The following is a 22,276-nucleotide window of genomic DNA, read 5'->3' as shown; positions in this document are numbered from 1 at the left end:
GAGACCTTCTAAAAACATTAATGTATGACTGGCATGTGAAACCTTAAATTAGAGTGAATAAATGAAAACTCGGCACACCACTTCTGAAAGGTTGCCGACCCTTGATCTACACTATTGCACCTCCTTCGTGTGTACTTCAGGGGAAGTGGAGCATCAATCTGGAGGAACTCCATTGCCTCCAGTGTGTTTTAGGGTTTTGAATCCTAGGGGCTGTTGTTCACAGATAGTCCCTTAGCTGACAGTGGGATGAGTTGTAAGAACTCCTAGTCTTGGCATCCTGGGGTTGAAACTGTAGATTATGTCTACAGGAGAGACCACTTAATGGGCTCTCCAACATGCTCATTTAATTCGGGTGCTCGCCAGGGAACAGAATCAGAGTAATGTGTTTCAGTTGTGTGAAGCGTGGGCTTAATAGCACACCTGTGGAAGTGGTGAAAAGTCCATTGAAATGCTGTGGCCCTGGTGCTGTCTAGAAGCCACAACTCAGTAGTTAATTGATGTGAATTGGTGTTTTCTTCTGTAAAATTCCCTTTGTTCATTTTGGGCTATTTCACTGCTTAGTAAGTCAAACTTATCCCAACATAGTTTTTCTCTATCGTTTAATGCTTTGTTTGTATTGTTGCTTATTTTTAAAGAAATCCATTAAATCATGAGGACTCTCCCAGAAGCCGAAAGCGTTCCTCTGAGAATTGAGATAATGGCCTATCTGGGTTATCATTTCTCTTTCCGCCAATTGAAAGGATTCTGCTACACAAGAGAAATAGCCCTGCCCATCTCAGTGTAATTTATCAATGTAATTTACCAATCCTCGCCCTGTATGCTTGCCTTAGGCTAGGGATTCTCAACCATTTTCATACTGTGATCTCACCATCTCTCCTGAGCCACACTCCACATTTCTCTCTGCCAATACACACAGTGCTTCCAAGGAGGTGCCATAATGGTTCATACGATGCTCCCTATTCCAGAGGAATATTTAGGAAGAACCAATTGCAAGTGACTTAAGAAAATCTGCTTCAGCTGATGAATTGAAACATGGAGTAGAAGCAGGTTACCAGTCCCCAGCCAACGTCTTGCCATTTCATTGAGGGCTGTGACCAGGTGGCAGGTTGAGAACCAGTGGCTAGGCTAATATAGACTAATTGCTCACCATTTGCAGTAAGACAGAGCAACAAGTTCTTCCATTAGATCCACTGGTCCTCTAACCTGACTGTCTATGTAATAGGCTAGACCAGAGGAAACTCTTAATGGGACATGTCTACACTGGGGCTGGAGGTGGAATTTCCAGCTCAGGTAGACATACCCACGCTAGCTCTGACTGAGCAACCGCGCTAACCATAGAAGTGTAGCTGCTGGAGCTCGAGCGGCATGACGAGCTAGCTACCCTGAGTGCAATCCTGTCAGAGACCTAGGTACGTACTTGGGGTGGCTTGTGCCGTGGCAGCTACACTGCTGATTTGGCTTCTTCAGAGCTAACCTGTGAATGTCCACCCGAGCTGGACATTATACCCCAGCTCCAGTGTCAGCAGCCCTGTGTTCAATCCTGAAGGTGTTTCTTTGCACTAGAACAGGGGTTCTCAAACTTCATTGCACTGCGATCCCCTTCTGACAATAAAAGTTACTACACGACCCCAGGAGTGGGGACCTGAGCCCGCCCCATCCCCACTGATCCGGGCGGGGGAGTGGAGGACAAAACTGAAGCCCAAAAGCTTCAGCCCCAGGCCGGGGGCCTGTAACCTGAGTCCCAACATGCAGGGCTGAAACCCTCAGGTTTCAGCCTCGGGTGGTGGGGCTCAGGCTTCAGTTTCAGCCCTGGGCCCCAGCAAGTCCGAGCCAGCCCTGGCGACCCCATTAAAATGGAGGCCCGACCCACAGTTTGAGAACCGCTGCACTAGAACGTGATTTGGTGCCTCTAGTGTGAGACATTTCACAAATGTGCCTGCTGGAGTCTGAAATACGGTAGCTGCCTGTCTTCCTCCCTATTGACAAGAAGATACCCAGGGATGACAAAGCAAGGATTTGAACTGAACCCAGTTGTTGTTTTCCTCTTCTACATGCATGTCTCTCTTTCCCTCTAGCATTTCAATCTGCAAAGCAGACGTTCCCAGCTGCTACAGAGGGTGAAAGTGAAATCATGGCACCAGCAGAGCCTTTTCCAACCCAGCAAACCTACGCCTTCCAAACAGAGATCAAAAGGTATAAAGGCCAGAAACCCCCAGTTCCACGCTCAAATGTTCAGGAGAAAATGCTGCATGCGGCTTCAGTTTGGACCCTAAATCTCAGAAATGTCACTTTTATAAACCTACCGGCCACCCAACTGTCACCTGCCCATTTACCACTTTGTTTTAATGAAAACATCTCCAGTAGCTCAGGACTAGGCATTGCTTGGCTGCCCTCCTCTTGTCCGACTTGATATTGCCAACATTAAATGAATCCGGAGCCAGACCCTGCTCAAATGTGTAGCTCGCTCACTAACTCCATGCACGTACTCACCAACCAGGGCAGAGCCCACTCCTTCCAGGTAGATAAAGCTTTGCCGTTGAGCACATGGGGTTCATAGCACTTCAAATCCAATAGCTGGACATCAATTGTAACAGATCCATAGGTCCCCAGAATTTCATTGTCCTTATGACAATGGCAGAGGAGAGGGGCTTTCCAAGAGGCGGGAGGGTGAAGAAGATGGGGCCAGTCAGGGCTCACTCCAGGCAAGAGTCCCCATCACCTTGTAGAGGCTGCCCCCAACACTAGCCCATCCCCAAGGAATTTCACATCTGGGAATTAGCCAGTGTCCTAAAAGGTAAAAGACACTGAATCCAAGTTTGGGGTCTAAACACTGGATTCTTGCTAAGAAGCCCAATCATGTACAGCCCAGCTGTACTCTGGGCTGGTCAAGGATTCTCTCTTAGGCTCCCTTTACGCTTGTGAGCTCGGGGGTGAGTCCCAGTTCACTGAGACGTATTCGTGCTAGCTGTCATCGAGCTCGCACGCTAGAATAGTAGTGTAGCCGGGGTAGCGTGGCCAGCCATGCTGAGTATGTACCCATGGAGTTCAGGCAGGTTTGTACTCGCTGGGCTAGCCCATGCTGACGCCGCTTGTGCTACTCCGGCGACACTACTATTTTTAGCATGCTAGCTCGACGAGAGATAGCGTGAGTGCATCTCCATGAGCTGGGACTCACACCCCCAGCTCCAAGTGTAAACACACCCATCATTGCACCTGTGCATTGCGGGTATTTTTCACAGGCATTAGAGGTCAGGCTTTTGCTGCTGCCATTAAAAGTAGCCATACGCTTTCACTTTAAGGAGGTGCAGATTTACGGTCTCTCCTACCAGCCCAGCATGATGATGGTTTTCACCACAGGGTCTGGATGCAAAATAAGCAGTAGGCTGCTGTTGATTCTAAGGTAGGGCAGAACCTGGCTCAGGCTACCTTGTTCCAAGAGCAGGAGGAGAAGTTTAACTTGCCCTTGTACTTTTGTTGCTCCAGGGGGCGTTTCAGCATCGTCAGGCAGTGCAGGGAAAAATTAAGCGGAAAGGCGCAGGCTGCCAAAATTATCCCCTACCGGCAAGAAGACAAGCAGGCTGTGCTCCAGGAATATCAAATCCTGAGGAAGCTTCATCACACAAATATCGTTCAGCTGCAAGGAGCCTACGTGAGCCCACGGCACCTGGTGCTGATCCTGGAATTGTGCGTGGGGCCAGAGCTACTCCACTGTTTGGCTGAAAGGTGCGCACCCCACTGTACCTGCTTGGTTTGAGGCTGCTTTAGCTAGGGAGGCATCTGTACTGTGGATTTTTGCCCACCTCTTCATTGTGGAGCATCTTCTTTCACCCATGTTTTCCCCCCGTCTAATCTCTTACTGTACTTGTGCTACATCTCCTGTACTCCCCTGAGACTGGTTTGGATCTTCGGCTTCCATGAACCAGCCACAAATCAGTACCTGTGGCGCACCACAGTCTCTTTCCCTCCGCCACCAGAGATGGAGGGCATCTCTTCGCTGCCTTGATTCCCAGAGTCTCTTGTTAAACCCCTGCTCTCGAGTGGCCATAAAAAGGCTGCTCATTCTGGCCGAGCGTAAATCCTACCTTTACGGTGTAAATGTACAATAGGTGGCATGGGGATTGTGTGTGGTTCAGGCAGCCTTTCCACCTATTCCCATTTCTCCTTCAGCCTCCCCTTGATGGCTGAAAACTGATCAGATGACATCTTATGAGTAAGAAGGCTCAGCCCCTGATCTAAGCACAGGAGCTGCATTCTGATCCCACTCTGCCACTGACTCTCTCTGTAGCCCAGTCACTTAATTTCTCAGCCTCAGGTTTCCATCTGTATCACAGGCACAACAATATTTGCTTACCTACCCCCAGTGGAGCTTCGTGAGGATTAATGAATGATATTTGTGAAGTATCTGAAGCTGATGAAAAGCGCTGAGTATTGTTGTTCCTGATCATGTTAGGACTTAATGGGAATTTTCCTGTTGACTTCAGTGGAAGCAGGACCAGGCCGTTAAAATATGCAGGAAGGAAAATTATGATGTTTACTGTTTCCTTTACCAGGACGTCCTATTCAGAGGTGGAGGTCAGAGACTATCTATGGCAGGTCCTCAATGCAGTTGAGTTCCTCCAAGCACACCACATCCTGCACTTGGATCTGCGGTCTGAAAACATGATCATTACTGAACCCAACCTGCTTAAACTCCTGGACTTTGGGAACGCGCAGTTCTACACGCCAGACAGAGTCATTACCATGGATAGGTGCATTGACTACGTAGAAACCATGGGTGAGTATGGTGTCAGTGCTACGTCAGCATGGCCTCGGGCCTCTGCTAGATGGAAGGTCAGACTGGGACAATGGTGGGAACGACACTTTACAGATGTGTTTGTAGATGCTCCCATTCATTGCCTGGCAGATGCTCCCGCTGGTTGCCAGCTAACAGGAAATTGGGTTCGGCCTGCATCTCTTAAATTATTCCCCCTTGTGCTATAATGGAGGTTATAGAACTGGATGTTTTTGCAGTGTCCAGAATTCACCCTGAATTTCCTGGTCTGGATAATGCTGGAGTTCAGAAAGTTTTGAGCCTGCCTGTGTGCTAGCCCTGGCCTGCGTTTGGCCGGTGCAGTGGGTAGAACTGAGTGGAAACAGCAGCCTTCCCAGCTTGCTTGATCCGTTGAATTCAGTGAATTGAATTGATAACTCATAAATCTCACGTTGGTTGATTTAAAATTTGAAACAACCCTTGTGAAGCACAATGAGCATGGAGGGGGCAGAGCTAGTGAGAGCGCAGTGTACATGCCGCATACAGTGGGCACGGGCCCTTCTGATTTACACCAATATCAGTATTAACTTTAATGGGGTTACTTCTGATTTACACCCAGCCTAAGTGAGAGGAGAGTCATGCCCATAAAATGCATGCAGTGCAGTCACTGAATGGGCAAAAGCAATGAACACAGCACTAGATTTGCAATATATACCTAGTAAAGACAACGCTTTTTAGAGATGCGTTCATAGGTCTCCATTTGTTTGGCTTCTTAAATGACTCAGGATGTTCATGGGGTGTCATGCATCAACCTGTCCTCTGTAACAGACCTCCTCTTCCTCATCACTTGGGAGCATAGCAAAGATTAAAACTAGCACACAGCTTTTCTGCTGGAATAAAGGTTCCATCTTGTAAGGAAACTCCACTCATGCCGCTGTGCCTTTGCAGCTCCAGAACTGCTGTCAGAGCAAGGAGCCCTCCCACAGACTGACATCTGGGCTGTCGGCATCACCGCTTTCATCATGTAAGTTGTTCCCTTGCAAAGAACTAGAAATACTAGTGAATAGTCACAGTGGTGACACAATTGGCGTCACAGAAATGTGTTGGGATCATTCACATGAATGGAATATTGGTATAGAAGGGTACAGATTGTTCAGGAAGGACGGGCAGGGAAAAAGGGAGGAGGAGTTGCCTTGTATATCAAAGATGTGTATATTTGCACTGAGGTTGATATAGAAGAGGGAGGCAGACCTGTTGAAAGTCTCTGGATAAGGATAAAAGGGGTAAAAACCAAGGGCGATGTCATGGTAGGTGTCTACTATAGATCAACTAACCAGGGAAGAAGAGGTGGATGAGGCTTTTTTGAACAACTAATAAAATCATCCAAAGTGCAGGACTCAGTGGTGATGGGGGACTTCAACTACTCAGACATCTGTTGGGAAAATAACACAGCAGGGCACAGATTATCCAACAAGTTCTTGGAATGCATTGGAGACAACTGTTTATTTCACAAGGTGAAGAAAGCTACTAGGACAGAGGCTGTTCTGGATTTGATTCTGACAAACGGAGGAACTGGTTGAGAATTGGAAATTGGAAGGCAGCTTGGGTGAAAGTGATCATGAAACGATAGAGCTCATGATTCTAAGGAATGGTAGGAAGGAAAACAGCAGACTAAAGATAATGGATTTCAAAAAGGTAAACTTTAGCAAACTCAGAGAATTGATAGTTAAGATCCTGTGGGAAGCAAATATAAGGGAAAAGAGTTCAGGAGAGTTGGCAGTTTTTTAAAGAGACATTATTAAGGGCACAAGAGCAAACTACCCCAATATGTAGGAGAGATAGGAAGTATGGTAAGATTATGGTAAGATACCACAGTGGCTTAACCAGGAGATCTTGGAAGTTTTTTAAATACAAGTTGGATGAACATCTGTCAGGGATGGTCTAGGTTTTCTTGGCCCTGCCTCAGTACAGGGGGCTGGACTTGATGACTTCTCAAGGTCCCTTCCAGCCCTACATTTCTATGATTCTACGTCTTAGCAGGAGTGTTGTAAGCACGACGTGAGAAGTAATTCTTCTGCTTTACTCAGCACTGATAAGGCCTCAACTGGAGTATTGTGTTCAGTTCTGGGCACCATACTTCAGGAAGGATGTGGACAAATTGGAGAAAGTCCAGAGGAACAAATTACCTAGGAACATTGTGGAATTTCCATTATTGGAAGTTTTTAAGAACAGGTTAGACAAACACCTGTCAGGGATGGCCTAGATAATACTTGGTCGTGCCTCAGTTCAGGGGCTGTACTAGATGACCTATTGAGGTCCCTTCCAGTACTGCATTTCTACGATTGTGGATTGCATCAGTGGAAGGCAGCTTTAAATCCACTAGGGTTTCAAAGGAGATCCACCAGCAGAGATGCACTAAGGGCCTACAGCATCAGCTCAGAATAGGCAGAGCATTCCAGCCGCATCCCTCCTCCCTGGCGCACCCCCAGAACTGAGGGTTGTGAAATAGAATGGTTTAAAGCTGTCTGAGCTGGCTCTACACTGTCTGAGGTGAAAGGGGTACTCCCTGATGGGCCGATGGGCTGCCTTTATAGCGCTTTGCACAGCAGGATTGGTGTCAAGGGGACACGTTGCAACACAGAATCAATCCACACCCACCTTTTGTATTGGCTCAGCTCTCCAATAAAACTTAACCAGTACAAACACATTAAAACTACACTAAGGGCAGGTCTACATTACCCGCCAGATCGGTGGGTAAAGATCCATCTATCGGGTAGATTTATCGCATCTAGACTGGACACAATAAATCGATCCCCGAGCGCTCTCCCGTCGACTCCAGTACTCCAGCACCGCGAGAGACACAAGTGGAGTCAACGGGGGAGCGGCAGCAGTTGACTCAGCGCGTGAAGACTCTGCAGTAAGTCGACCTAAATGTGTTGACTTCAGCTACGCTATTCTCATAGCTGAAGTTGCATATCTTAGGTCGATTCTCCCCCCCTCCACCCCTGTAGACCAGGGCTAAGTAAAAAGGCAAACAAAGCATTCTAACTAAACCCTTCCTCAAATAAATCATTTCTTCTTCCATTTCCTCTTCCCATACAATGCTTCTCAGCACAGGTGTGGTCTGCTTCCTCGCGCTAGTGCAGCACTTCCCAGGAGCACTCAGAAAGGAACTGGGAACAGAAAATTGCATTGACAAAGAGGCCTTTCCCCTCACGTGTTGATTTACCCTCCTTTTTTGTGTTAGGCTGAGTGCCGACTACCCCCTCAGTTCTGAGGTGGCCTGTGACTTTCCGAGAATCGCCAAGAAAGGGAAGGTGAAACTTACCAGATGCTACGCGGGTCTGTCTGGGGGGGCCGTGGCATTTCTTCAAAGCACGCTGTGCGCAAATCCCTGGTAAGAGGATGTTTGCTTTGCATCATGTAAACTATGCAGGGCCCAGTTACTGCTCTCTTCTCTCTCGCTAGCCAGCTACCTAGCTTCCTCTCACTGCATGTCTCCATCTGATCCAGAGTCTTGTTGATGCTCTAGCTCTCTTCCTATCCTAGGGGGAGGCCGTCGGTATCGGAATGCCTTCAGTTTCCATGGCTCCAGGAGACGGGTTTGGATGACAGACAGCAAGCGGTGGTCACTTTCTCCACCGCCAAGCTGAGGAGTTTCCTAGCAGAACGGGAGAAGAAAAGGAGCCTGCTATGTTCAAAGTATGGGCTGATGGTTGCGCAGTGAAATAGATGGGAACACAGTGAAGAATAGATTCCCGCATCCCACCCCGCATGCCCCGACAAATGTTTGCACTGGGGGTTTGTTACCTAAGTGTCATTTCTGGTTACAGACCTGCTGCAGTAAACCAGTGACCCTGTCGCCTTAGAGAGATTTGGGTGAGCAGGTCCCGTTAGACATGAGTGAATGGGAACTGGATCGCTAGGTGGCTTTGAAAATCCTTCCCTTAGAGTTCCAAGACAGCTCATAATACCGCTCAGTGACCTCCCCACAAGCTCCAGCAGCAGCACAGAGATACCAGACCCCCAGCCACGTCATGAGCCTTTCAGACGTTGCTCCCTGCAATAACAGCACCCTCAGCTTCTCAGCCCCGGTGCTCACATGATACACAGATCTTCTAGCCTGTCTCTCAAAACCATACGGAGCCAGTAAAAGATTTCCCTTGGAATATAGCACTGAGCTGGGGCTGGGGTATAGGAGGCTGTTGAATGATAGTGAACCAGGATGGAATCAGAGTATATACATCTTCACTGTTGAAAAAAAATCCATTGTGTGGCTATCAGATGAAATATAGTGTGTGTGCGTGTGTGTGTGTGTCTTCTAGGCAGAGTTGTAGGTAACTGGAGCTATAAATAACATTTGTCCAATAGGGCATCTGATGTGTCTGTCCCATAGTAGCCGGGGCTAGAGTTGACCGACACAATCAGCATGCACCAAAAGTGACTGGACCCAGTGTGTAACGTACCATGGCCGTTTTCACCTACGGCCACGCCAGTCATCCGTGGGGACTGAACCCAAGACAAAACACAGGCCTCTGCCACTCACGCTGAAAGAGAAATCTTTCCTCTGGAAGTAGCAGGCTGCCACTAGAGGGAGGCACGATCACACTCAGTACAGGAGCGTTATATGCACAATCTGCACATTACTGCAGACGAGACTGTAACTGGGACTCTCATGGTGCATAGACAGTAACTGTCCCAGGTCAGCAGGCCAGAAGGAGCCATGCTACGTTTGTGTCCAATGGAAGTCAGTCTTGCATGTACCTTGTACGACAGGAGATACAAGAACAGCCATTTGTGGCCATCTTCCTGCTCATGCAAGAGAAAAAGCACTGATAGAGTCTTGCTTTTGCAATGGAAGACTAAATTAGCCCTCAGTATGCTAGTCCTGCGGATGACCCAGATCGTGCCATCCCAGACACAAGCCAATTTTTTCTGCTATGTGCTAATAGTGTGGCAGAATGTATAGCATGTATCAATGAGGGGTCTACGCATGCCCCTGTGCATTGTAATATATGCAGCATTGACTAAAATCCTCAAAGGATTGATACTTACTGTGGTGATAACCACAGTGAATATGAGCTCTGGGACATGTATTTAAAGTCTCCAGTCTTTATGATCAGAGGGCAAATATATCAGACACCTAGTAGCTTAAAGCAACCCTAACTTGCTTTATCTGAATCTGCAGTCTTAAAATGTAAAACACGCTGTTAGGAATTCTATGCTGATTTTGCAGTACGCGGCCTTGATATATTGATATGGGCTTCCGTAGGGTAGGTGGTCCCTGCGGGGAGAGATTCGGCAGTTAGGATTTTAGAGTGAGGCATTCTCTCCCAGGAAGGACTCAAATGCGCACGCTCCAAAAGAAAACTTTTGTCCACACCTGGGAGAGACTGTTCTGAAGCTGCGAAGGGCCATACTTTGGGCCTTGAGTGAGTGGTTCATTGCAGTGAACTCGCTGTTCTGCCTGGCTTGCTGTCGAAAGTGACCTGTGCCTGCTACCTTTGTTGGCTGCACTGTTCTGTGACTGTGGGTACAGAGGAAACGCCCACTCATTGGGTGACTTTTGTAGGAACAGCTCTGCCCCTGGACAGACACCAGTTCCACAGATGCTCGGAGGAGATGTAATAAACCCAGGACTTTGCAGTGATGACGTTAGGGTAATTTTTCCTTAATGCCTACCGTAGCCTTTTTAATCAGCCACACACAACACACGCCTTTTCACTGAAGCAATCAAAGTAGCACAATGTTTTCCATTTTGATTCTTCTACACAGCAAAGATCACTTATGCTTGACAGTTTGTTAGCAGTGCTTGCCTGCTGCTGGCTATTCCAGGTATGTCCGGGTATAATGCACCTGCCATGCCGCTGAATGTACGAGACACATCCAGGCAGAATGTGCCTGTTATGCTGCTGAGAATTCTGAAATCTAGGTGGAGCACAGCTGTTGAATGTGCTTGGTATATCTGGGTAGAACACACCTTGCTGAGCTGCTGAATGTGCTAGGTGCAGCTAGGTAGAAAACACCTGCGGTGCTGCTGAATGTATCAGATGTGTCTAGTTAGAATGTGCCTGTTATGGTGCTGAATGTGCTGGGTGTCTCTAGGTAGACCACGCTATTATGCTGCTGAATGTATTGGGTGTATCTAGGTGGAACACCTCTGCCCCCCCCCCCGTGCTGATGAATATTCTAGGTGTATCTAGATGGAACACCCTCATGCTGCTGAATGTTCTAGGTGTATCTAAGTGGAACACACCACTGTTCTGCTGAGTCCATGCTAACTCTTTCATTATGAAAGATGTTAATAGAAAATCATCAGCTCAGCAGGTGCACTGTAATACCAGTATCACATGGGGTTAACCCTTGCTTTAACTTAGGCTCTTGTTGGTACTAGCTGTACAGCAGTCAAAGGCACATGAAGCAACAAAGACCTTGACCTCATTAAGCACAGAATTTGTCTAAAGGCATTCTGCCACTTGGGCGCCTGGGCTGTTGATTTGTAGATCTTCTGATATATTTGGGAGATTTGGGAACAGAGTTACTGGAAAATGTATTTCAGTTTGATTTCTAAATAGAGGCCGCAACATCCTGGAGCTTAGTGTCTTCCATTGTGTCTAAAAACTGTTGTGGATTATTTTCATTTACATTTGATGGTCTTAGCATTGTATTTCTTTTGTGAATATAATCTCTGCAGTTATGTGAAACGACTCATGTATCTATTGGTTCTGGTGTGGTCAGTTTATTGCACCAAATATCATTTTGTGACTTTCATTACAAATGATGTTTTGCTCATAGTTCTGTATCCAGAAGCATTAATGGGGATGGGACAGGGAAATCAGTTCCTAACGTGCTACCGTTTCATAAGATCATGAAAGACTGATAGTGTTTAAATGGTGACAGCCTTTCCAGACATGTTTAATGCACGTTGGTAAGATACTAAAATGCATAGCACTAAGGGCAATTTGTGAAGGGAAAACCCATTTAAGAGTACGATTTTTAATGTGGGTTAACAAATATCAAGACCTGGGCTCATATCCCCTTTCTCTTTCTTATGCAATTCAAATTAACTGAGTTTGCTTCTCTAATTTGCATGCGTTTTGAACATGTCAGAAGTCTTTTGTGCACTCAATATTGTTTTGTTAAATAAACTATTTTGACAAAGAAGTTAGACCATTTTTTTGCTGTTATTCTTTTCCTATAATTATAGTACTGTTGCTTCCAGGTGTCTCAATCAGACTCAAGGCCCTTGTGTTCTAGGCACAGAATAAACACATCCTAGCTGGATGCATGCTTAGTTCTTTCCTTGGGATGATCCCTGCCTCCAAATCATTTTGGTTGTGCCTCTTCATATTCTTTCTATTGGATCAACATCATTCAGGTACCGCAGTGCCCAGGATTGAATGCAGCGTACTCGTCTCTCCATTGCCAGAGAGAGAAGTACTACCAAGTCCCCATTGCGTGATGCAGTTGCCTTTGGATACCAGCCCCAAACCCCACTGTTTGTCTTGTTTTCAAGTCACAGCATTTGCTTGAAATAAGGACCCGTGCTCCTTTCTGGCTCCTTTTCCTGAGCCTGCAGTGAAGCCAGAGACCTGAGGACAATCTAGTGGCTAAAACTAAGTACCATGGGAAATAATCCCCCAGTGGTAGGGAGGTGGGCTGGATGACATGATCTCCATATCCTGAGTCCGTAACCAAGTGTGTAACAACAGCCTCCTCACCAAAACGAGTAGTGGCTTTGCTGATGAGCAATCTGAAATGTGTTTGTGCTACCCACCGAACCCGTAGCTCAGCCTGGATATTACTGAGGGCAAGAGCTGTCTTCTTGACCCCCTCGTATCAGATGTAACAGAGTACCACATAACTTTGCCAGAAGCTGGGAATGGGCGACAGGGGATGGATCACTTGATGGTTACCTGTTCTGTTCATTCCTTCTGGGGCACCTGGCATTGGCCATTGTCGGAAGACAGGATACTGGGCTAGATGGACCCTTGGTCTGACCCAGTAGGGCCATTCTTATGTTCTTATGGAGGTGGCTGATTGTGAGATTAGACCCTCTGAACATTCATAACTATAAAGGAATTATAATTACAACGCTAGCGGATATTTGGAAAGAAGTTTTATGACTATTCTAGACAAAGCTCCAGGTTAAATCAACCAAATGGATCAAATAATGAGAAAGGCAATTTACACTAGTTCAGAAGGAAATATTTACATACAGGAAACTATATGGAAAAAATCATAATTCAAACCTCACTGGTCCTCCTTCAAAACTGAACTACAAATTGTTGCATGATTAGATGCTCGCGACTCAATCCTCAATCGCTCCTCCAGTGTTGCCACGCAGCTCCCTTTAGTCCAGCAACCACACTTCATGCACGTTTGATACACTGGCCTGCAATATGGGAATAAGTCCATTGCTTAGTGCTACCCTGGATCTGTGTTACCAGGGTCTCTACTCCTCCTTGCCAAGGTTCTTCGATACGCAACTCTTCCTTCCCTCCTTTCACCTGGAAGTCCAGCTCACCTGAGCCTGCTCGCTCATGGATTCTCAGTTTTGTTAACAGACAGTTTGCCTCCAGGACACCGCCCCCTCGCAGATGCAATCCCATTACATCCTTGTGACAATGTCAGCAATTTCTTGCACGAAAAAGCAACATTAGAAGAGGATTTTATGCCCTTCCAGCTGCACATCATGGGACACCCTTTACCTGCTAAACCCAGGGTTGTGAGTTCAATCCTTAAGGGGGCCTTTCAGGGTCCCTTCCAGTTCTATGAGATAGGTACCCCACAAATGGAGAAACCCACTCATGAACCCAACCAAAATCCTTGTCTGCTGCTGATGTGAAATTCCTGGTGGCAACTGAAGGGGATGCCAGGTTCGGCATGTCTGTGCCGATCAAGCTGATTTCTCTCGGCCTCTGTCATAGCAGCTTTTGCTCCTCAAGCCTTATTTAAATCTACGTACTATAGCCTGATTTAGGGTGTACTGATAATATCAATTTGGATAATATGGGAATTTAATTTATTTAATTAATTGTTATTTATGTATTTAATTAATAATAAATTATTAATATTAATTAGTATGGGTTTTAGGCTCGCCAATCTGTTTGATCGGAAGATAAAAGTTCTTGTCCCAAATCAGGCTCCACAGAATTTATAAAGGGACCCTCGGGGGTATGACGGGAAGCTCACACTGAGACAGATATAGTCGAAAGACTTTTTATTAAAATCAATAATAGTGAATAAATGGTAAAATACCCAGAGTTACAAAGTTACAATTGCATTACTGCTATTCAAAAGATGCATATGATAATATAGTATCATATGCAACAAAGCTTTGGTTAATATACTCCCACCCTTCCTTGATAACCTGGTAGTAAGAGACACAGGAACAGCTTTGCAGTTCAGGTTTCACAATTCTCGAGTGAGGGATGCAGTGCTTAGAAGAAACTAATTCCACGAGCTACTAAAGCGAACTTAGGGTTTACTTGACTAATTTAAACTTAAAATCAAAACTGAATAAATTGAGTAAAACTTAGGGAAACCAAGCTTAGCCTAGTTCCCTTTCAACTTAAAGTTTAAGAAGACCAAGTACAGCCTACTGATAGTAGTAGCCATCGTAGATAGATAGAATAGAGTGGAGGAAGTAAGTGAGAATGGAGATGGAGTAAAGTGAGAATGGAGATGGAGTACTCTATCGAGGTGGGTCACCTCTTTTATAGGGCAAATGCCGGAAATCCTTCCTCTTATGCCCAAATTTCATTCCTCACCCATAGAAATGTTAGGGTACACTTACCCCATAGGCTAATATGTATGTGCGTATTGATGACAGGTATGTACGCACATCAGTCTTTTGTGATGGACTTGTTAAGTCTGTGGGTATAACATTGAAAACTCCTCTATGCCATTCTCCATTGTCTATTGGTCTACATAAAAGGTCATGGACATAGGCATGGGTACTCATCTATTTAGGTAACAAGATATAGGTCAACTTTGCTTTCTGAGTAAAAGGTCTTAATATAGGTATACTAACTTTGCCTTAGCTTAACATACAGGCTATGGCCTGTCGGTCTCTTGCATTACAACCAAACTTACTTTAATATAAATCTATAAACCTATTACAATAAACCCAAATACTTAAACTATAAGAAAAGATAGATAGATAGATACACACAAGCAAGCAGGTTAGTCCTATAGGCTACAGTACACAATTATGAGAAAGTTGCTTATGCTTTATACTGAAGTTCCATTTACCAACAGTTTATAAAATGTATTAATAAATGATTAAAAGGTTTGAAAAAATGGGTCATCAATTGTTAAAAGAATCCAACAGGTCAACAAGTTGCTCATAACCAACTATAACATCTTCTACAGAAGTGCTTGTGAGCTCTCCGTAAGGGGCAGGATGGCCCAGTGGGCCGGGTGTGATTCGAGAGACCCATGTTCAGGTCCCTAATCAGGCATAAATTTCACGGGTGGCATTGGGCAAGTCACCGACCCTCTCTGTGCCCTCAGATCTGCAGACTGGGGACAATAGCACTTCCCAGCCTCATGGGGGCGCTGTGAGGATAAACATTGTTAGTTGTGAGGTGCTCCAATAAGACAGGGATGGGGGCCAGCTAAACGCCTTAGGAGAATACCTGTTGCTCATCAGCTCTGCGGGTCTTTTTGTTCTGCGTCTGCACAGCTCCTGGCACAATGGGGTCTGTGACTGGGGATCCCAGGAGCTACCACAATACAAATAATAAATAAATAACAATATGATTGTGACATGTTAGTCACACACGAGTCATTTACACCCTCTGTAAGCCATTCACACACACACAGTGTGACCAGAGTGCCTATCTCCATGGTGAGCCAAGGGGTTTCACTTGGCCATGATCTCCTCTCCTCTAACCCTCTGCAATGGCCTTCCTGGTGTTCAGCACAGGCAGGGCCTCCCTGGTGTGCATCTTCTGGTGAGTGGTGAGGCCGGAGCAGAGGCCAAAGCGCCACTGACCCTGGGGGCAGGTGAAAGGGCCGCTCACTGGTGTGGATGCACCAATGCCAGAAGTTGGAGATCTGGCTGGAGGTCTTGGCACACTGGCTGCAGCTGTACGGCTTCTCACCTGTGTGGGTCCTCTGGTGCATCGTCAGCTCCCACGTCTGCAGGAAGCACTTCCTGCACTTGAACGGCTTCCTCCGGAAGTGGAGGGTCTCATGACGCTTCAGGTGGATCTTCTCCTTGTAGCTCTTCTCACACACACCTCTCTCCTGGCCCGGGCAGCCCTGTGCTACATTAATTGAATGACATTAATTGCTAGCAAATTTAAATACCCAAGACACTCAAGAAGCTGGTTTTCTTGGTGCTGGTTGAGTTGGTTTTGAATGAAAGACATTTATAAGGTGGTTATTTTTGTCTGGATTGATCTGGGCTACAGATGTTGGGAGAATGCGGTGTTGCCTGGACAGGTCATCCTAACGTCAAGAGGGTTGCATAAGGCCATCATGCTATATAGAAAGATAGCAAGAAACACATCTGCCAACTGTGGGGTTTCATGTTTCTTCCTTTGAAGCATGTGCTGCAAGTCACTGTTAGAGATGAGAGTCTGGACTAGACGAACCATAGTTCTGATCCTGTCTGGTGATTCCTGTGTAAATATTCATCTAGTCTAGGAGATAAAGTGAGGATCCATGAACTGGATCCACCTGGAGAAGGCTAAACCAAAGAAGAGTAGCTAGATTGGACCAGACCTGCTGAGACCAAACCCGCCAGGTAAGCCTATTTAAGTTTGCAGTTTGTCCTTTGTGGGTTAGAGGTCTGTGGATACCACTGTGTATCAAAGATGATTTACTTAGACACTGAGCGTGCTCCACAATACAGCTGTGTTCTCCTGAAATGTGTGCCGTAAAGACGTGTTTTCACTGTCGGTCACTCAGTGTATCCGTATAGTGCAGAAGGACATCAAGGTGAAGTTTACTGTGGGCAGGGAGGTGATTGGCTCCAACTCCTCTTTGACAGCTATAGAAATTATGCAGAAAGAGTCAGAAAACACCCTTGCCTCTCCCTGGCGGTGTGCTAGCAGAGCCCTGTTTTGGAAAGAGGTGGGTCTTGGGGGACATCCATCCAGGACAAACTGAAAGTAGAGTGGAAATGAAGGCAGTTCAAGGGACACAGTCTAGCCGTCTAGGCTCAAAGTGCAGGTTGCTGTGGGAGCGGGGAAAGGAAAGTTACTGCCTAAAGGAGCTGAGGCATTTCCTACCCTAAAAGACTCCATTAGGGAAGAATACAAAACACCAACTCGCTCCCTACCCAGAAGGGCTTGCGTGAAAAATGCCAAACCGCTTGGCTGGTCATACAAAGGTAATAATTGGAGATATACCAGTCTCCTAGAACTGGAAGGGACCTTGAAAAGTCATTGAGTCCAGCCCCCTGCCTTTGCTAGCAGGACCAATTTTTGCCCCAGATTCCTAAGTGGCCCCCTCAAGGATTGAGTTCACAACCTGGGGTTTAGCAGGCCAATGCTCAAACCACTGAGCTATCCCTCCCCCCTGGTTGGTTGGGGTTTTTTTGTTGTTCTTTTGTTTGTTTGTTTTGTTTTGTTTTTCAAAATTCCAAAGTCTTTTAGTTTAAAAAAAAAAAGGTGTTTTGGATGTCACCCCCACCCCCGTTTTCTCTCTCCTCCCACCATCCCCTTTCCCCACTGCTGCTGCCAAGGATGAAACATTGAAAAGAATTTGGCTTTTTTCATGGAAAAAATTGAAAATTTCAAAGCAAACATTTCCATTTTGGGTGAAAAATATTTCCTGGTGACAAATCCCGTAACCCCACCCCCTCACTGAGCTCTCCTCCCACCAGAGAGAGGCGGTGCAGGGATAGGCAAAGGGGCTGGGAGCTACCTGGGAGGAATAGTGTGCTTAGCAATTAACAACAAACACCGCAGGGAAAGGCAATCAGGATAGCTGCTCAGGGAGAGCGGCTGGTCATCAGCTCTTGGGCAAGCAGCTTGGAGGAGGTGTGGATTGTTATTACTCACCGAAGGAGGGGATTTCTGAGCTTTCTTCTTCCAGCGAGTCCTGCTGATCCTTGGCCCATGGTGCTCCCACCTGCTCCATTTGGGATAAAATGTTCAGTTTGATCCCTGCAAAGCCTGTTAATGGGGAAAAAGCAGGCTACGTTGTGTTGCCACACAGCTACCACTGCCAGCGTCCCATTCTCCTTGCACCTTCCCCAGCTCTCTCTAGCCTGCCACTCTCCATGACTGTTAAACATGCTCCCTTAATCCTAATGCCCACTCTAACCTCCTTCTCCTCAGACAATCTGAGGCCACTGGGTGATGTCCTCTGCCCTGGGTGATGCAGGAGGTCACTCAGGTCACAGAACCTCACCATCAAGCCCATAACTTCTGTCTGAGCTCTAGCATACCTCTTAGAAAGACACCCACTCTTGACTGGATGACTTCAAGTGATGGAAAATCCACCACAGCCCTAGGTTTGTTGCCCGCAATGGTTAATTACCCTCACTGTTAAAAACATGCACCTTATTTCTCAGCCAATACGTGAGCAGCCTGGACGTCTCTCCAATCACTTGCCTTAGGGCAATACTGTGCCTGGATCGCAGTAACCCCTTTCCCCTCATGAAATCAGTGATTTGCTCCTTTCTGCTGCTGCTGATCCTCAGTGGTGTCCCGGCATCTAGAAGAGGCCCTGGGCATCTCAGAGCGCACACAATACCCAGGAAAAGGAGGAGGGTTGAGCTTTACCCAGCGAGGTCAGGAGACCGTAATTCTCCTCCATCATGTCCTGACACAGCGCCTTCTGCCCCTGCTCTAAGAGAGCCCATTCCTCCTAAGAGAAATAGACCGCAGCGTCATCGAACGTCACCGGGACCTGGAATCACAGGACTTACATACTTTCAGCCTTCCTCTTCCATCCAGCCCACTTTCATCCCAGCCCATCAGAGGTCGCGTTTTCTCCATGAACAATGAACAACAGGCACATGACACTCTGTAATGCCAGAGTCCTTCTCGGAAGATCAGAGGACTTGCCCTCTGCTTGGTTTGGTGGACAAAGAGCCTTGAGGTGCAGAAGGCCCTGCCTCCTGGAGACCAGCACCAGCAGTCAGGAGGGCTAAAGCCAAGGGGAAAGTGTTGGTTTGCCAGCTCCAGGAATGACCCCATCGAAGACGCCGGCAAACCTGAGTGGGTCAGGGACACTGGAAGCGCGCTCGGGGGTGGAGCCAGTCGAAGATTCGATCCTGCCCCACTGAGCAGGCAACAAGGGCAGTCACCACTTTGCTGATAGCTGGCGTGACAGTCAGTCCCCAACCCTGCCGCTCAAAAGCAACACATGAGGCTCTCCCTGCAAATATCCTACCTGAGCAGGAGCTGCCCCAGGTGTTCCCATGGGTGGCCCAGCCACCACTAGGCAGGGAGTCAGGAATCCTGAATTCTCTCTTCGCACCCGTGCTTCATTCACCCTTCTCCGCTGAGGCAGGGTCTGCAGGCCAAGAAGGAGGGGGAGAAATGAGACAGTGCTAGCTCTGGGAGACTGCCAACAGGCACCCGGAATGAGGCTCAGCCAACAGGTAGGAGCTCTCACCCCCAGCCATCATAGCAGCAGGGCTGAGCCATCTCCCTCCGCCCCCTGCTCACGGTCCTCACCTCCATTCTGACCCCACCCACCTGCTGTGGGGGCCCATGAAGCTGGGGCTGCCCCCAGGAGGAAGCATCGCGAGGGATGGCCACGCCACTGAAAGCAAGTGACCGCTGAGCAAAGCGTGGAACGAGAAAGAAGGGGCAAGCCGGCGCCCAGCGGGACTGGGGTGAGGGAAGCGCTGAGGGGAGGGTCTGACGCAGGAACGGGCGGGGGTGCCAACAAAAGGCTTGAAAAGCAGAGAAGCGGAGGAGAGTTGGGGAGACAGGGGCAGGCATCGCCATCATGGCTGCCACCCCCACTGTCTCCTGGCACCTCGGGATCCATCAGAGCCTTCCTCATCCTACCCGGAGCAGGCCAGGCAGAGAGAACTGATGACACTGCCACCTTCACTGGTGCCCCCTGAATCCTGACCCGCACCTAGGCTATGTCTACACTACAGCTTATGTCTGCATAACTTAGGTCGCTGAGGGGTGAATAAGCCACCCCACTGAGTGACATAAGTTACACCGACCTAAGCGCCCTGTGTGGACACAGGTACCACCACTTGCAGAGGTGGTTTTATTATGCTCTCCCGTCAGTATAGCGTGTCTTCACCAGATGCGCTGCAGCAGCACAGGATGTGTAGACAAGCCCTAAAATGTGGGGTTGGTTCCTGCTCCCACCCGCTTCCTTGTGTGTCACTTTTCTTCCCTACCTTACTTCTCTTTCCTATCTCTGCCTTGTTGTCTTCTGTTTAATAAAGCTCTGGCTTAGCTGGCCAAGCCTGCACCCTTTGCTAGATTTCTGGGAGCCCGGCGCCCGTGAGGCAGCTAAAAGCAATGCCCCAAAGAGCCTGATACATACACGTTTGCTGGGGCAGGAGTGGCTGATCAGACGTGCTAAGCCTGTGCTCCTCCAGCAGTGAGGCTGCATATAAGCGGTTACAGAGGCAGACACTGCATTTTCTCTTTGCTGTTCTTTTCTGTCCTCTGTGGTTTTTCTTGGTTTGTTTTCTTCTTTTGTCAAGGAAACAGCAGTAGACTTGAATAACTGCAGCAGTCGCTCCAGAATATCTCAGCTGACTTCTTCTCTTTCCCCCAAAAAGGACAATTATGGCTTTAGTACCATCGAAAAGACTGTCAGACAGGGATTTTTTTCCCCTTCTGAAGACTGTCTAGACAGGAAAGACTAGAAGCGACATTGTTCAAATGAAAGCCTGACTTCATACTTGACCAAATACTTTAACTGCTGTGATGGGGCAAGGCCAGATGGCTACAGTAAAGTAGTGAGGAACAGGTGTGTTAGCCCCAGGCTAAACAAATCCCTGTTACCGTGGTAACCAAATGGCAGTTGCTCTAGGTTAATCAAGACACCTGGGGCCAATTAAGATCTTTTTAGAAGGCAGTGGAGATAGCTACATTGATTGGGACACCTGAAGCCAATCAAGGGCTGGCTGGAACTAGTTAAAAGCCTCCCAGTTAGTCAGTGAGGAGTGTGTGTGAGGAGCTGGGAGCAAGAGGCGCAAGGAGCTGAGAGTGAGAGGATGCGCTGCTGGAGGACTGAGGAGTACAAGCATTATCAGACACCAGGAGGAAGGTCCTGTGGTGAGGATAAAGAAGGTGTTGGGAGGAGGCCATGGGGAAGTAGCCCAGGGAGTTGTAGCTGTCATGCAGCTGTTATAAGAGGCACTATAGACAGCTGCAATCCACAGGGCCCTGGGCTGGAACCCGGAGTAGAGGGTGGGCCCGGGTTCCCCCCAAACCTCCCAACTCCTGATCAGACACAGGAGGAGTTGACCCAGACTGTGGGTTCCACCAGAGGGGAAGATCACTGAGGTGAGCAAATCCGCCAATAAGCCCAGGACCCACCAAGGTAGAGGAGGAACTTTGTCACACTGCCTTTCCTTCTTTTTTTTATTTTTTGTATATTTACGAACAAGTTAAAAAGATTTGCCGTGGTGGTTGTTACAATGAGAGTGGGCCAAAGATAACGTAATACAAATCGCTGGACCACATTCAGGTTTAATGTTGTAACAGTGACCATCTTATCCCTTGCTGGCCCGACACCCTCCCTTTTTCACACAGAGCATCAAGTGTTAAAGGTGTATGAGTGAAAGGCTGGGGTTCTGGTGGAGGAAAGTGGGTTGGGGGTAGTTGGAGTGAAGAAGGAAGGAAAGCTTTTACATGTGGATTTTATCCAGACAGCCCATCTAGACCCGTTTACACAGAGGCCACTTTCTGTGCACCTGGCTAATAATCTCCAAGGAATATCCTGCAATCCCACAAATCTGTACTGTGATCCTGCTACTTCTCAGCTGGCCTCCAGGATGGGTGCACAGCTACCACCGCAGCTCCAGTGTGGTACTACTCACTCCTTGCAGCATTATCCCAAGGCGGAAGCACCAAGGAGCCCTCACATGGCCAGCACAGGTCACGGCTAACCTGCCATCAGGCTACATCCACGTTTGCATGGCACAGAGATGAGCTGGGACGTGCAGAAAGGCCATGCTCCCGGCCCTGAAGAAAGACTGTGCGCTGGGATACCTACCCTGATATTTGCCTTACAGCAGGAGGACAGATCCTGGGCCAGGGAGTGACGCTCAGTTGCACCAGCTGAGGGTCTGGCCTCAGAAGTTCTTGGATCCAGCCTGCCCTGGCTGGGCTGCTGCCCTGTTGGCGAGCCCAGTCTGAAAGCACCGGCTCTGGAAGCTTCCCCCGGGCAGGAGGTCAGAGGATACAGACTCCTGCAGGGAGCAGGGGCAGAGGGAGGGGGGAAGCCAAGGAACACAGAGGATCATGGGAGACAATAGAGGGAAGGAAGCAAGCAGGGCGCAGCCAGCCTGAAGCCTTGGTCAATTGCCCTTCCATTGCGGAGGAGTGGGGCTGGGTTGCACAGGAGCTGCAGCCG

The 22,276-nt window shown here is 47.8% G+C and overlaps 1 protein-coding gene and 1 long non-coding RNA gene across 2 annotated transcripts in view; one reads left to right on the top strand and one right to left on the bottom strand.

The window, feature by feature from the left end:
- OBSCN (obscurin, cytoskeletal calmodulin and titin-interacting RhoGEF) overlaps positions 1-11,894 on the top strand; it is a 301,099-nt gene extending 289,205 nt beyond the window's left edge. Inside the window, 7 exon segments of the mRNA XM_045004158.1 lie at positions 1,860-1,871; positions 2,106-2,193; positions 3,484-3,723; positions 4,551-4,774; positions 5,699-5,774; positions 7,998-8,147; positions 8,300-11,894. Of these exon segments, the coding sequence (XP_044860093.1) occupies positions 1,860-1,871; positions 2,106-2,193; positions 3,484-3,723; positions 4,551-4,774; positions 5,699-5,774; positions 7,998-8,147; positions 8,300-8,477 (968 nt within the window). The 3' untranslated portion in view covers positions 8,478-11,894.
- A 2,249-nt stretch (positions 11,895-14,143) lies between these two features.
- On the bottom strand, positions 14,144-20,661 carry LOC123363604. Its single transcript, XR_006576827.1, has 6 exons — positions 20,234-20,661; positions 19,109-19,231; positions 18,273-18,622; positions 17,770-17,883; positions 15,862-16,026; positions 14,144-15,480 (listed from the first exon to the last, which is right to left on the bottom strand). It is a non-coding gene; the product is annotated as an uncharacterized LOC123363604 (long non-coding RNA).
- Positions 20,662-22,276: the final 1,615 nt, after the last annotated feature.

The sequence above is a fragment of the Mauremys mutica genome, chromosome 2 (assembly GCF_020497125.1).
Source record: "Mauremys mutica isolate MM-2020 ecotype Southern chromosome 2, ASM2049712v1, whole genome shotgun sequence".
Taxonomy (NCBI): Eukaryota; Metazoa; Chordata; order Testudines; family Geoemydidae; genus Mauremys; species Mauremys mutica.
Note: the sequence above shows the minus strand (reverse complement) of the source record. Positions and strands in the feature narration are given on the sequence as shown.